Here is a 16,662-nt window from a genome sequence, read left to right on the forward strand (position 1 = left end):
GCTTTTCAGTTGTTTCAGTCTGAAGAGGGGCATGGTATCAAAGAAGAGAAAATGTAAACTTGATGAAAGGTTAAATTGCTATGATAGCACCAGAGAGTTGAGCTTTCACTGAGATTATAGTATCTGTGAAAGGAACAGGAGCGAAAAGTGAAAATCTTGCACTAATATTCCCTTTACCTTTCCATCTGGAAAGCCATAGTAAGTGGAGAAGGCTGGAGTGGCAAGGAGTCTGAAACACAGAAAATTTACTATACAGACAATGCTCAAAAGTTTTGTATTTAATATAGTATTGCATTTTATGTACTTTGCATTATTTAAATGTTGATTTCCAGTTCTGCTTCCTAATTTCTAGTGGTGCTTTAAATTAAGAACAGCAAAGCCATGAAAAATTTTTAATAATATGTACTAAAAGGAAGTGAATTTGAAAAAAAATGTTTTTAAATGTGGTTAGCATTTGTGTGTGTAATATACTGAAAAATAAATGGAAATTTCCCCTGTAACTGAAATCCCTCCTATAAAGGAAAATAAATGTGCCTTTCAGAAAACATAAAACATCTATTTGATGTGGTGCTCATTTGAGATTTAAAATATCTGAGTTCAGCCTTTTTTAGGCTATTTAACTTTCTTCATATTTCAATTCCCTGCTAGTAAACCAAGGAGGATGATATTTTCACCTCTTGGAAACATTGTAAGGCATCTTTTTTTGACCTAACTTAATACAAAATGTTCTGAGATTTTTTTTTTTTTAATTTGAAAAATGTTCAAGTAGTTACTATTTGATTATTCTTTTTTTTCTTTATACTTCAAATGCATTTAAATTCTTCAGTCTACTGGGAATACCATAAACTTCTTTCATTCCCATTACAGGTCTCAAATTCATTCCTTTTCCATTGTGTTTTTCTTGTTGGCCAAGCCAGCTGACAGCTTCCTCTGTATCACTCAAAATTCAACATTGAATTATTCTCTCATGAAAGATATGCTTCATGCAAAGCTTTTGAACTTATATGTAGACCAGGACTCTGATTTATGGACAGTTCTTTAGCTTTACTTTAATTTTTCTTTTATTTTCATTGACAGCAAAATTTTTTGGAGAGTACAATCAAGATAGTGTATTCATAGAAATAACATTAATAGAAGCTTGGTCATAAATGAGGACAGTCATAATAATGATCTCCTTTACCAAAGCATTCCACACAGAGAGATAACAGCACAATAATTAAAGAATTTGTTGTTTGTCACACAACAAATACAACAGAACTGCAGTAACAAAAATCATCATTTTAAAAAACATTCTTATACTAAAAATAAAAGCAAAAACATGAGATCATGCATTGGAGACAAAAGCTAAAAGTGAATAGTTATAACAAAAACATTGCAAAAGATAAAAATGTTCAAGTTTTGTGAAGGAGAGAAGATTCAAATAGAACAGTTTCAGAATAAATCACTTACATTTACTACCTTAGGAGGGACACTGACATAACCGTCTTCGTCCACTAATATTTTTCGCTGTTAGAATACATACTGTTAACCCATTTATAGGACAGATTTCATTTCCTTGGAGCATGTCTACTGTTACAAGGACAGAATGAAATGCATCATTTACCTTGATTACAAGTAGACAATAATACTTCAGGAGAAATATTCTCAAGAACAGGCCAGTGTGATGCCCCAGAATAGTAGGGCCCTGGGGGTTGGGAAGCATTGACTCTAGCCCTATTTTCATCATTGTCTGTGAAAGACACTTCCCAGTCCTAAAATGAAATTTCACCTCATGTTTCAATTCTGCTGTAATTGAACTATCAGAACTAGAAGAGAGCAGCGAAAATAATGATAATAATAAAATAGTTTAACATTTTTATTGATGCATAATTTTATTTTTTAAGTACTGTAAAAAGAAACTGGATCACTTAATGAAACTAAGAATCATATAATGCTTTAGTGGGGTTGTTCCTACAGCACAGCAATTTCTTCCCCAACGTAACTAATCTACACAGTGCCTTTATACTTTGTGGTTGACTATACATCCTATTTGAACAGTGGCTAGTTTCTACATGATTAGGAAAGACATGTTTGTCATGGGAGTAAAAAAATAAAATTTGTCTGTTAAATTACACATAAATATAAGGTACAAATGTATTTTTAAAATACAGATTAAAATAATCACACTTGCATTGTGTACATACGAAAATACAGTATTTAATATTCAATATACACAGACACATTTATGATAAATGCAACTATTCGGCAACGCCAGTTCTTTCAGGGTCTTCTCTGTCCCCTATTTCCACACATATGGAAAACAAAACGCTTCGCTAAAGTCTCCTAGCTCTGGCGGACATCTTGAAGCAGTTTGTTAATCTCAGCCACTAGCTCACTGGCATCCATGAGTTCGTGTTTCCCGTCGTTGAGGTGGTTGAGCACATTGTCAAAATCATCTTCTTCATAGTTTTCGGGGATCTCCTCCATGGCCGGCAGCCATTTCGAGGAAGGCTGCACACTGGAGTGAGTTCCAAGAGGGGGACCACAGCTGTTGGTGGGGTTTTGAAAATGCGTACTGGCCGCCCAGGCGGCCACGCCTTGCGGGTAACCCGCAGTCTTGGCGGGCAACGCCCCCTTGCGGCGCTCCAGAGAGTTGGACCGATCCACCTCGCTGCACTCAGCATAGGTGTCCAGGGAAGGGGGCAAGAGGCGTTGGAACACGCTGCTCATTTCCGAGAGCAGAGAGGATGTGCTGGTATCCCCGGAGTCCTCGTCGTTCGGGGAGTCCTTCCCAAAGGTGGAGAAACTCTTCTTCTTCTCCCCAGAATCCACGGGCTGGGTGTCCTCCTCAAGACTCTGATGCGGATGCTGCTGCTGCGGTTGTGCTGGGAACTCCTCCCCCGGAATGAACATGTTACTCCGATAGTCGGAGGACGGCGAGGGCAGCGGTGGCATCCAGCACTGGTCGGAGTGTCCTAGGACCCTGCACTCCTCCGTGCAAAGCCGCATAGCTACACCGAGGAAAACAACAGGGATTCATGATCATACTTAGCGTAACTCCAAATGATAGAAAAGAAGGTAATTTCATTTTTTAAAAAGTAAAACGAGACAGTTTTAAACGGCGAACACGATACTCACCTGTTATTTTATACGCTAAATGGATTACACTTACGGATTTAAGTATCATTTTTATGGACTTTTTTTTTTTCTGTTTATCAAATAAGGAAAGGAGGGTTATGACTCACACACTTCTCAGGGATATTATTTCTGCTACTCACGTAATGAGAAAATGGATTTATAACTTATACATGAGGATGACTGAAAAGGAGCAAAGGTATGGGTGATGGAATGTTTGAACATAAATTCTTGAAAACCCAGGGCTGTAAAGTGAAATCCATAATTTTAGAATGCCACCAGATAATTTTTGAGTAATACCTATGAGTAGCTTTCTAGATATTGAGGTCTATCTGACCAACTTTACTTTTAATGGAGGTATTGGGAATATAATAAACTATCAGGTCATTATCCTTATTAACTCTCTCCAACGTATTCTGGATTATTTATTGATTTCTTACTTAAAATAACAGTGCAAATTATCCTCAACTACCAGGCATCGCTAGTTAGTCTGTTACAAAGACTTCTTTTAGAGGTTTGAAATTCAAATAGATGGAAAAGTCATTAAAAGCTGAACAGTACAAAAAAAATCCATTGGTTATCTCTTCCAGTTGTTATAATGCCCTATTGGAATGTGAGTAGCCACACTCACAGAAAATAATAGGTGATATTAGAGAAGCAGAAAATAAAGAGGAGAAAAATTTCTAAATTTGCCAAATATAACTAAATTACACAACAATGAAGAAATGCAAAAATGTAAAATATACTTCACAAACCATCTATCTCTTTCTCTGAAAATTAGGTCTCTTCAGTATCATGATTTTATTTTAGAGCCAGAGACAGAATGCAGAAAATACAAAGTAGTTATCTTACATTTGAATGACAACTGGATTGGAAACAACCATACCTATCTATTCAGAGCTAATTCTCTAAATCTGACCACTTCAGAAAGATTTCTCTTCTTCCCAAATTATTGTGAAAAAGGATGACTCTTGAACAATGTCAAATCTTTTATCAAGGGATGCAAGCAGTCTAGATAGTCCCCATTACCAGGTGAAGTGTCTGCATAGAATAAGCATTCACTATATGTTTTCTGATTATCAGGGAAATGCACATCAAAACCACAATGAGATATCACTTCAAATTGTCAGGATGGCTGTTATAAAAAAATAATAAATGTTGGCAAGGATGTGGAGAAATTAGAATACTTGTACACTGTTGCTAAGAATACAAATGGTGCAGCCACTATGGAAAACAATATGGAAGTTCCTCAAAAAACTAAAGATGTACCTACCATATGATCTAGCAATCCCACTTCTGGGTATTTACCCAAAAGAACTGAAATCAAGATCTCAACAAGATATTAGCCTTTTCCTATTCACTGCTGCACTATTCACAATAGCCAGATGGGAAAACAATGTGAATGACCACCAACAAATGAATGGATAGAATAAATGTAGTATATGCATACAGTGGAATATTATTTAGTCTTAAAGTAGGAGGAAAAGTCTACATTATGTGACAACATGGATGAATCTTGAGGACATTATACTTGGTGAAGTAAGTCAGGACAAATACTGCATGATTCTATGTATATAAGGTATCTAAAATGGACAAACTCATAGAATCCGAGAGTGGAATGGTGGTTGCTAGTAGGTGTGTGTGTGCTAGGGGGTTGAGGAAATGGGAGACTGCTAATCAATGGGTATCAAGTTTTGGTTAAGCACGAAGAGTAAGTTGTGGAGATCTGCTACATTGTACCTATAGTTAACAATACTGTACTGTATAATTAAAATTTTATTAAGAGGGTAGATCACATGTTAAGAGTTCTTATGCAGTAAAATAATTTTTTTTTAAAGATTTTATTTGTTTAGGGCGCCTGGGTGGCTCAGTGGGTTAAGCCGCTGCCTTCGGCTCAGGTCATGATCTCAGGGTCCTGGGATCGAGTCCCGCATCGGGCTCTCTGCTCAGCAGGGAGCCTGCTTCCTCCTCTCTCTCTCTGCTTGCCTCCCTGTCTACTTGTGATCTCTCTCTGTCAAATTAAAAAAAAAAAAAAAAGATTTTATTTGTTTATTTGACAGATACAGATCACAAGTAGGCAGAGAGGCAGGCAGAGGGAGAGGAGGAAGCAGGCTCCCTGCTGAGAAGAGAGCCCAATGTGGGGCTCGATTCCAGAACTCTGGAATCATGGCCCGAGTCGAAGGCAGACGCTTTAACCCACTGAGCCACCAGGCACCCCTTTAAAAAGATTTATATACTAAAAAAGGAAAGTGAAGACTTAAATGTTTCCTTCCAGAAAAAGAGAAATGAGGCACCTGGGTGACTCAGTCTGTTAAGCGTCCAAGTCTTGATTTCAGCAGGTCATAATCTCAGGGTTGTGAGATTGAGCCCCAGGCCGGCTCCATGCCCAGTTTAAGATTCTTTCTCTGTGTTTCTCCCTCTACCTACCTGCACCCACTCTCCCTCCCTCTCTTAAGAAAAAAAGACATATACAGGACTTCGTTGAAAAGGTGGAAGTCACTGTCCTTCATCACTTAAACTGTGGAGATAGCTCAGTTTTATACTTCATCAACTCTGGACCTCAGTTCTTTTTTTTTTTATTTCTTCTTCTTCTTTTTTCTTTTCCTTTTTTTTTTCTTTTCTTCTTCTTTTTCTTTTTTTCCTTTTTTTTCAAAGATTTTATTTATCCATTCAACAGAGAGAGAGATCACAAGTAGGCAGAGAGGCAGGCAGAGAGGGTGGGGGAAGCAGGCTCCCTGTGGAGCAGAGAGCCTAATGTGAGGCTCCATCCCAGGACCCCAGGATCATGACCTGAGCCCAAGGCAGGGGCTTAACCCACTGAGCCACCCAGGCGTCCCTGGACCTCAGTTCTTAATAGAGAAGGGGCTAATCTGCAAAAATGACAGCAAGTATATTGGGTGAGAACAAAAGTCTGATTGGCAGGAAAGCTAAAAATAGAAAGAGGGTAGGGAAAATGCAGAGATAGAGTGAGTGCTAACTGGGGGGTAAGACAAAGGGCAAATACTTAGAATCCTTGTGTACTTTTGCTGTGAAGAAAGGCTAAGTTTAAAAAATGATGGATGATTTAAGAATAAAAGCATGCTGGGGCGCTTGGGTGGCTCAGTGGGTTAAAGCCTCTGCCTTCAGCTCAGGTCCTGGTCTCAGGGTCCTGGGATCTAGCCCACGAGTCGGGCTCTCTGCTGAGCGGGGAGCCTGCTTCCTTCTCTCTCTCTGCCTGCTTCTTTGCCTACTTGTGATCTCTATCAAATAAATAAATAAATAAATAATCTTAAAAAAAAAAAAGAATAAAAGGATGTTTAGATGTACTGACTTCATGCATTATTACTGCTTGGAAAAACTCACCAATTATCGCTCATCATTTAATGTGGACAAAAAACAAAAGGAGTTGAAAGTAATTGGAATGCCTTAATAGCCATGAGGTTTACTCAGCAGTGAAACAATTCTCAAAAAAATCTCCCTGATTCCCCGGGTCTCTGAAAATGGAAAGGAGATCTGTCTATCTTGTCTTATACACATCCTGTTAGAAGGAAGGGAAATAGATCTGATGACACCTTTCATTTGTTTTCTGGCCTTTAACTCTGTGGGAAGGACTTAATTGATTGATTGTTTGATTGATTTTGTTTTCTTTTAATATTTAATGATGGGGGGGATTACATAGGCTTCTAGGAATCCTGCATATGATCAACTTTCTAAGACCTGAATCTAATGAACATATAACCAAAAATACAACCTGGATGATTAAAATGGTAGTCCCTGTTCAAAAGCAATTTAATTACAGGAATTTTTAAAACAGGGAATGCTATTTAACAACTCTGCAGCAAATAAGTGAAACTTTCATTATAAAATAATAAATTAACATACCATTTTTCAAATTCATAAAGTAGAAAAAATTGATGAAGCAAAGCTAATGAAGAGAAGGTTGGGGAAAAATTAATAGAGATGGGGGCAGTGGCACAGAATAGGGTATTTCTGTTTCATTGATATTTTCAACCTTTTCCCTGGAGACGCAACTATTTAAAACATTCTCAGTATACACAGAATTCAGTGCCACAGAGGTTTCATACCACATCCAGTAAGTTAGAACTTATTGGCAAGGGGTGCATGTAGCTAATCTTTCTGTCTCTTCTTGGAAGCAGCCAGGTGGTTAAATTTCGTCTGGAAAGGGGAAGGGAGGTAAGGAAGCAGAGAACTCCATAGGACTATCAATTTTGTGACTGTACTATATCTTATGCATCAGACCTAACGTAAGAAGAAGAGATAAAAACCCTGGGTCTAACTCCTATCAAGCCATTAGTTATTGAGTAGTGAATCGGTTACGTCTTCAGAGCCTGCCATAGGCAAAGTCATTATGATAGCTCCCTGTCCTCAAATGGTTTCCGATCCAGTTCTGAGTCAAGTGTAACAAGTGATGCCCTAAATGCCCAGTTAGAGTGCCAGGCTGTATGATGCTGAGGGCATGGCAAGAAAGGAAAAAAAGGGGGAAAGTGGAGGTTGCAGTAGCTAAAGAAAGACAAACTTGAAACAAATTTTGAGAGCTGACGAGGTCTCCGACATGGTGAAGAGAAACTAATTTTTTCAGAAAGGCAACATGAGCAAAGGACTGGTGTATTATGTGAAGAGATGGTTCTGCCCATTGCAAAAGATTAAAAAAAAAAAAGAAGAAGGAGGAAGGAAGGAAGAAAGAAAGAAAGGAAGAAAGAAAGAAAGAAAGGAGAGTTAATAAGCTAGGAGTGGGTTTTATTGGCCTTGGAATGCCAAGGGAAATAGTTTTATTAGGTGTTGCTGGGCAACAAAAGCCAATTACTGATTTTGAACCAAAAAAATGTGAATTAAAACATTCTGAAAAAGTTGTTCAAGCTGCATAAAAGAAATATTTAACGAACGCAGGCGGTGCTAGAGAGTGAATATCGGCTTATGTGCTGGTACAGTAAACCAGTCGTGGAAGAAAGGCCAGAACTGGGATACCAGCCATGACAATGGACAGAATATGGATTTAAAGAGAAATGTTTGAGTTAAGTAATCACAGATGGCAGATGAATAAAAAGTGGAATGAACCTAATAAAGGAGTATCACAAGAAACAAAATCAAAAGCCTTTATAAATCATTCTGGAGCAGCTGATAGATTGGGAAAATGGAAATTTTGCAGGAATATGTGTAGCACTGTAGTTCAAAGTTGAATGAGTAAGGAAGAAAGTATGTTGACAAACATGAGCTAACAGACAAAAATGCTTGCTGATTTTTCTGCTCAGAATGCAGGATATTTCTGTGGGAATTAATAGAATGGATGACCAGAAATGACCTTGTTGGCAGGCAATGCAACATAACATAATCTATATTTGATCACAGTTCAGTGTAGAAAAATAGTTGGAATAAGACACTTAAGTCCTAAAAATATACATGCTTTTGAAAACTGCACTGATTCTGTTAATGGCATTCAGATGTGGACTTGCATTTTTTTTTTTTTTCCTACTTGGGCTATTTCCTGGGAATATAAGTTTACACAGCACAAGTTTTAAACCCTAACATGCTGGTGGAAGCTGCCAGAATGAGTAATAAACCAGAAAATGGTTGAAGTACAATCAGAATGATGGTCATAACTAAAGGACGGTTATCTCTGTATAAATACTAAATATGCTCATTTCTTTCCATACTAGCCAGACATGAATAAGGCTTAAAATACTTTATAAATCACTTTATAAATCAAATTTATAAATATCCCAGTGCTCTATGCCACCAGAATGCTTTCTCCACATGGACGCAAGTGGCCAGTAAGAAAGAAATGTATCTATTATAAAACAACACCATGCGGGGCGCCTGGGTGGCTCAGTGGGTTAAGCCACTGCCTTCGGCTCAGGTCATGATCCCAGGTCCTGGGTTCGAGCCCCACATCGGGCTTTCTGCTCAGCAGGGAGCCTGCTTCCTCCTCTCTCTCTGCCTGCCTCTCTGCTTACTTGTGATTTCTCTCTGTCAAATAAATAAAATCTTTAAAAAAAAAAAAAAAAAAAAAAAACAACACCATGTACCAGCAATATAGCTCTCCTGCTAGACACCTAGATTAAGTATAATTATGTAAATGTGGAATTTTTTAAAGGGCTATTTATATATTAAGTTGTGTTATTACTGATAATATAAAAGTAAAGCTCCAACTTTGAAAAGAAATGATAACTCATAAGGAGTTTAAAGCTATTCACTAAATAAAACTTACTATTACCTAGACTTTATATCTACCCATTATTTCCTCAATGGCTTTATTTACATTTTTTTATCTTATTTTTTTAATATATGCATTAGATAACTCTCCTGCTATGAACATATCTGGTGTTGGTAGCTTTGAAAGAGTGAAAGAGAAATCTTGTCTTTGTTTAAAACAAGTTAGCTGTTTACAACTACACAATTTCAGAATTATAAAGGATTTTAGGCACCATTAGGCCCCCAAATGGAAAGGTTGTCTAAATAGGGAAAGTTTTTTTCCTTTTAACTATGCCAATAAATTAAAATTTCAATGAATAGCCCTCATACAATGTAAAAAATAACTTATTATAATATAATACTAATGTTATGACCATTAAATTACTTTTCTGTTCTATGAAATAATGAAATTTAGGAAATGACATTATTCAAAATTAGGGATGAATATTCAACACTAGAGTTCCATCAGTATCATTGAATCATAGAAATTTAGCCAGATGGTTCTTTCATTTCATTGCAAGTTTTCTGAGGCTGTGTATATCCCACTAGATTTTCAGAGATTTATTTTCTTCCTTTAAACAGGAAATCTAGGAATAAAACAAAGAAACAAAGACACTACTGTGCAAATATTGGTTCTCGTGTACACTGTAGCCCTCAATGCTACTAGAAGTCCTTGCCATACATTCATCCTGCCAGAGATGCACTGTCTCGTGCTGTCCTATCATAATGAAATAGGCAGCATTCAATCATTTCATAGATGGTAGTGAGACTTAAGAATATGAGAACAAATACATTACTGAACTTATTTATTTATTTATTTTTTAAAGATTTTATTTATTTATTTGACAGAGAGAGATCACAAGTAGACGAGAGGCAGGCAGAGAGAGAGAGAGAGGGAGGGAAACAGGCTTCCTGCCGAGCAGAGAGCCCGATGTGGGACTCGATCCCAGGACCCCGAGATCATGACCTGAGCTGAAGGCAGCGGCTTAACCCACTGAGCCACCCAGGCGCTCACTGAACTTATTTAAAAAAAAAAAAAACTGTTGCTTCATATTGCTCTTACTGGGCTAGTGTTTATGTGTGCAGGGACTGGTTGAAATCCCACCTCCACCATGTACAAATTGCCCGATTTGGGACACATTTTTTTAACATTTATAAGCTTCAGTTTTCAAACCTAAACAAAACAAACAAAACAAGAACACTACTCTTACTACTACCCCACTATTAATTCCTGTGTCTGTCGAAGTGTTAGGAGACAGAATGCAGGTACCAGTGTCCTCATGGGGCCTATGTAAGTGCTGGGACATTGCTGGTTATTACTGGTGGCAACTACCACCACCACCAATAGAACTTTCCATGTGGTGAAAACCTGCATTTCTGTGGCTCTCTGAAGCGGTCTCACGACTATTTCCTAAACTCTCCTACTTATCTATATTTAGAAAACGGATGTTTGATTGAACTCAGATGGGGCATAGTTCTGCCTTCCTTTCATTTATCAAATGGCAGTCATTTGATCAACATTCTCTGGAATGTACAAACATAAGTAGCCAAAGCAACATTTATGTGTTCCTAAGAGTTGATTCAGTATTACAGTCTCTAGAACCAGGGTTGCTACAATGAGGTAGTCAGGATATTTACCCAGTTGGTTCAGGGTTTCTACTATACAACTTAGAGCGGGGGGACTCTAAGGAAAATGTGGCTCATAACTTACTAGGATCTCCTCCATGTAGCTATATACTTATAAATTTCCCTCTTAAACTCCTGTTCCTTTTCCACTATAGTGCAGATAGAAAATGAAGGGAGGCAAAAATATTCTGTGTTTACCACCTACAAAGATGCATTCTTTGTCCTATTTTTGGTGATAGAAGTGGACCATTTTCTAGTGTATTTTAATCTCTGATTCTGTGAGTAGGTTTCCATCACAGGAAATTTGTGTCCTCCAAATTATAGTCCGTTTCACCACGAGGCACCAAAACAGGCTGTTTGAATAACAACAACCACCCAGCAATTTCATAAAGAGTTGCTCAAGAGTGCCTTGTGGCAGTCCTGGTTGGGGCAGAAAGAGGAAAGAAGTGTGTGGTTTTCTGTCCTCCTCGCCCCACTCCTTCCTTCTTGTCCTGCTGGACTCTCCTGCTTACTCCGTCTCTACCAACTGCTTCACGTGAATTCTAAGAAAATGATTCTGAAGTGTGCCAGGTCACGTTCATTGCTGATAGTGTACAAATGACAGACACTTCAGTGCAAAGGACAAAGAAAATTAGAAGGATGGGAGAAACTTTTCACTTCATTGGTGTAGCAGATCTGAAAATAAGGATTTGTCATCTATCACTACCCTCTTACCTGCTGGAATTCTTCCATCTGTAAGAAACAGGTCGCTGAATCCTTCACCCAGCAGCCTATCTATCGGTGAATCTCGCCCCAAATCGTAATCACTGTCTCCTGCTTCACTGTCACCACGGCCACTGTCTTTCAAGCTAAATTTGTCCATGTCTTGGAGGGCATATCTAGAAAGATGAATCAGAGAAAGTGTGGTTTTTACTCTTCAGCATTCATGCTAGTGGGACTCAATAGGTGGCAGGAGGATAATTCATACCTATAGCTCCTGGAATATTTGTTTCCTCGAAAACTTGGCCTTGGCTGATATTGCCCCTGGTGAAGCATTGATAGAAGCTGGGAGACCTGCTGGAAACCAAAGAGACAGAACTGATTTCTGGAAACAAAGCCCTGAAGACTCACAAGCTTTAAGCAAGGAAAAACAGTTGCACACTATCTCATCCTAATTGATTGAACATGTTACCTCTGTTTTAAAGATTTACACATGCTGGAATGTGGCAGACCACGTAGGCAGCCACCACACATAAATGACTCCATCCCAGAGAGACTTGAATGATCTCATACACTGACTTTTTCTTTTGGAAAGAGAACTCCTTGATAAATAACAGATTGATTTCCTTTATTTTATTTTATTTTTTAGTTCAGATTAAAGTGAGCAGTTATAAAAATACATGGAAAATGTTGTAAAATACAACATTCAAACACATGCAACTAAAACAGTCTCAGAAAAATTCTAAAAGTTGAGCAAATGTGATATGCATTCAGATGGCATTGTGAAGGCCTCGGTTTTGTTTTTTTTGTGGGTTTTTTAAAATTCTTTTGTTTTTTGGGGGAGTGTTAGTAGGAATCACAATTATGAGAATAAAACAAGCCCTTTCATTTTCGGCTTCCAGTATTTCAATCTGGGAAGTAAGGGTATTCTAATTAGATAGTCATTTAAGAGCTCTACGTTTATTTTTCAATATTATGCATATAAATAATACATGCAAGCAAAAAAAGAAAAACAAAACAGCCCACTAAGGTATGTATACTTACTACATACACATAATGCAACTTGTACCCTATTTAATTCAAATATTGTTTACTTCTTAAGAGAAACATTTAAGAACTAACAGATACACAACTTCTGAACACTAACAGCTGACTTGATCAGTGAACTGGTGTAGGGTATGATCTTACCTCAACAGCAGGAGTGGCATGGGTGAGTTCTAATGAGAAATTCTCTGGCACGTGGTTGGATGAGATTGTCACCAAACTGTTGAGGGACTGGTGACTGTGGTGACTCTGCCGGCTGCCCATCTGCCCTCTTTCCAAGGTCGGAGACGAAGATGGAGATGACCTGTGATGAGATCTGATGGGCAGAGTGCCATTCATGGTTGGCACCAAGGTAATGTCCCCTTTGTGAATCTGCCTGGATGGCCTTTTTGGGTGGTGCTGATAAGTGGATTCTGCTACCCTGCAGTTGTAGGATCTAGTGTCTTTCTTTTCTCTGTTACACCTCGTGGCAAACAGCACCATAATAACCAACAACACTGCACAAATTGCTCCTAAGGAAATAATTATAATCATGGAGACGTCCAAAGATGCCTGGCTTACTGAGGTCATGGCTGTACTTGTCACTGACTCTGCATATTCAAAGATCACACACTTCAGAAGGACTTTGGTATGCAGCTGAGGATTGCCTTTGTCCTGGATGATAACCGAGAGCTCCCATTCTGTGTAGGAAACAGATTCCATGCTCACATTGGTATGGATGTCACATGATCGTGGATCCATTAAAAAGATATTCTCCTCATTACCTGCTATGATGGAGCAACTGAGTTCAGCATTCACACCAGAGTCTCTGTCAATTGCCCTTATTCTTGTGACGTGAAAGCCGCTTTCAGCCCCTTTGGGTATGGAGATTTCTGCAGTATTATTGCGCAGCGCAGGCCCTATAACCACGGGGACATTGTCATTTTCATCAATGATGGTGAGCACAACTGTGGTATTGCTTGCGAGTTGCTTTGGACTTCCTCCATCTCTTGCTTCAACCACAAAAGTGATCTGACTCACTTCCTCATGATCAAAGATTCTGAGGGCATAGATGGCTCCATTCGATGGGTCAATGGTTACATATGTAGTTATGGAATTTCCCAGGATAAAACTCTCCAAAATTGTGTACGTAACTTGCCCGTTTTCTCCAAGATCAGGATCTGTGGCTGTAACAGTGGTGATATAGGCCCCTGGCGAGTTATTCTCTGAGACTGCAAATTCATAGCGACTTCTCTGGAAGTGGGGTGGATTGTCATTTATATCATTGATCTGAACAGTAAAATGTTTTACTGTAGAAAGACTGGGTGTCCCCTTGTCCTCAGCGATTACGGTCAAACTGTATTCAGATCTCTTTTCTCTATCCAGTGTGGCATTCGTCAAGATTAAATAATTGTTTTCATAAGTCTTCTGAAGTTTAAAGTGACCATGTCCGTGAAGCTTACAAACTATTTCTCCATTCAGCCCAGAATCCTTGTCCTGAACCCTGACCAAAGCAACAAACGTGTCAATAGGATCCCCTTCAAAGATATAAGATATTTCTTCTTTGCCGGGGGACATGAGGTTTATGTTAATTTCAGGCTTATTGTCATTAACATCCACAACCTTAATTATAATTTTGCAATGAGCTGGGATTGAATTTGGACCCAAATCTTGAGCCTGAACATCAATCTCATAGGATTTGGTGATTTCATAATCCACTTGCTTGAAAAGAGTCAAATGTCCTCTTTCTGAATCGATTTTAAAAGTCTCTATAATTTTGGGAGACACATGACTGCTGAAGGAATATACAATCTTCCCATTAGCGCCCTCATCTGGATCAGTGGCATTCAGATCAAGGAGCAAAGTGCCAACAGGGGAGTTTTCTAAGAGTTGTATTATATAAGACTGCTGCTCAAAAGCAGGGCTGTTGTCATTGGAGTCTGAAATGCTTATTTTTAGTATGGATGAGCCAGACCTCTGAGGCACCCCCATGTCTGAGGCAGTGAGCTGAAGCTCATAGCTTGACTTCAGCTCCCGATCCAGCTCTCTGACCACTATGAGTTCTGCATACTTGGCGCCATCAGTCCTGGTCCGGACCTCAATATTAAAGAAATCATTGGCAGAGAGAGAGTATGTATGGAGGGAATTTTCCCCCACATCTGGATCAAATGCACTGTCCAGGGGGATCCGAGTCCCGACTGCTGCACTCTCAGATATCTCAATAGGTATGACAGATCTTGAAAACTGGGGAGAATTGTCATTAATATCCAGCACTTCGACTTCAATATGGAAAAGCTGCAGATGCTCCGTGGGTAGAGTGATCACATCAAACTCTATGGAACAGTTCAAGTTTTTCTGGCATAGTTGTTCACGGTCGATTTTAGCCCCTATGCTGATTTCTCCATTATCCTCATTGACCACAAGGAGAGGAGAATTTCCCCTTTGCATGGCTCGAAAACGAACAGTGGAAGGATTAGGTAGCTTAACTAAAACATCAGCCACATCCTCTGATAGTCTTGCAATTACTGATCCAACCCTCTGTTCCTCATAAATCCTGTACTTCAGATTCTTGCCCAGTACATCGTAGCTGAAAGATATCATCAGGAGTGCAAAAAGAAATCTAAAGTGCATTTTAGCATTCATTTGGCACATCGGTCAGTTTTAGGAGATTCCTCACACAGACCAAGTTAAAACGGCAAAGCAATTCCCCCAACTTCCTTTGGCAACTTAAAGCTAAACTACATTTGGTACTTGAAAGTTGAAAGCGTCTCTTAATAATACAGCACAGCAATTAACGGCTCGCAAACTTTTGTTTTATACACACCGTGTCACGACTTCCAGCTACTAGCGGCGTGGAGTGCGATCCTTGCGTTTGTTTGGCCGTCTGTCCTCTCTGCAGGCCGACGAGTGTCACCTCCGCGTTTCGCCCCCCGTGTAGTCGGAATCCATCTAGTGCAAGGTGCCGGCAGTCTGCAGTGAATCCTTGTCGAGCGATTCTTTCTCCCTTTCTCTGCGCGGCTGCAGACTAAACACCCGTGATTGCTGACTCCAGTCTAAAATCTGTACAACTTCACTTCAACTCAGACAAAGCTCTCTTGCCCGGCGTGTGTTGAATCGCTTCCAGCCAATCAGCGTCCTTCCAAATCAAAAGCTGATGGAGTCCCCAAAGCGAGGGCGGTCGAGAGTGGCGGGTGGAGAGGGAGAGAGACCAGCTAGGAGGAAGGCGGGGGCCGGGGGCGCGGCGGGAAGAGCGGGGAGGAGGGCCGGTGGGGGCTGGGGGCGGAGGATGGGAGCCGCTCCTTCCACGGCTCCTCCCTTCCTCCTTCGTCCTCCCCCTCCTCCTTTCAATCCACTGCATTCACTTTCTCTGAGCGTGCCACGACAAAGGGGAGACAAATTACAGAAGACAAACTTTAAATCAACTTCTGGTCGCCTTTATTTATATGGCATTTTAAATCGTTCTGGTTTTCTTAATTGCCCTTTCTTCTTCCACAAACATGTAATCATCTTGCCTTTCATAGTCGTTTTAAGTACTGGTTTAACTTAAAATACCTCTAAGTGCGTTTTGTTGGTGAAGGAATTTAATAAAATTTGAAAACTTGCTTCTAATTATGCTTCTCAGGCCGCCTCCTTCCCCTCCCCCTCTGTAAATACTTGGGTCTTTCTCCTGTGAGCACAAGCAGATTTTCTTGGGGCTCTGTTTGAAAGAACAGAACAAGTAAGGAGGTTTCATTTTCTGTTTTTCTTTCATCTTTATTCTTTGAAGATAAGAATAGGGCTATTTTCCACTCATGATTTCTCTTAATTAGCAAGATTTAAAGGAGCACCTTAGGATTCAAAACTAATTACTAATATAGTTCTACCATATAGCGTTTCTTTCTTGGAGTTGCGGCGAAATTGGCTATGATATTTCTTTGTCTTGTACTTCAAAAAAATCCTATTTACCTTGAGCAAAAGATATTTCATGCTTTAGCGTGCCAGTTTCTACCAAAAGGCATTATCCATACATAG

The 16,662-nt window shown here is 39.4% G+C and overlaps 1 protein-coding gene across 2 annotated transcripts; it reads right to left on the minus strand.

The window, feature by feature from the left end:
* Positions 1-1,043: 1,043 nt before the first annotated feature.
* Positions 1,044-15,851, minus strand: PCDH18 (protocadherin 18). 2 transcript variants are annotated; one of them, XM_047718449.1, is made up of 4 exons: positions 12,817-15,851; positions 11,897-11,982; positions 11,644-11,807; positions 1,044-2,990 (listed from the first exon to the last, which is right to left on the minus strand). In XM_047718449.1, exons 1-4 carry the CDS (start codon positions 15,301-15,303, stop codon positions 2,323-2,325), a joined length of 3,405 nt encoding a protein of 1,134 aa, XP_047574405.1. In that variant the 5' UTR covers positions 15,304-15,851; the 3' UTR covers positions 1,044-2,322. The 2 variants fall into 2 exon arrangements, with proteins under 2 accessions (XP_047574405.1, XP_047574404.1); XM_047718448.1 differs by having other exon boundaries at positions 11,897-11,985.
* Between the last annotated feature and the right edge of the window lie 811 nt (positions 15,852-16,662).

The sequence above is a fragment of the Lutra lutra genome, chromosome 2 (assembly GCF_902655055.1).
Source record: "Lutra lutra chromosome 2, mLutLut1.2, whole genome shotgun sequence".
Lineage (NCBI taxonomy): Eukaryota > Metazoa > Chordata > Mammalia > Carnivora > Mustelidae > Lutra > Lutra lutra.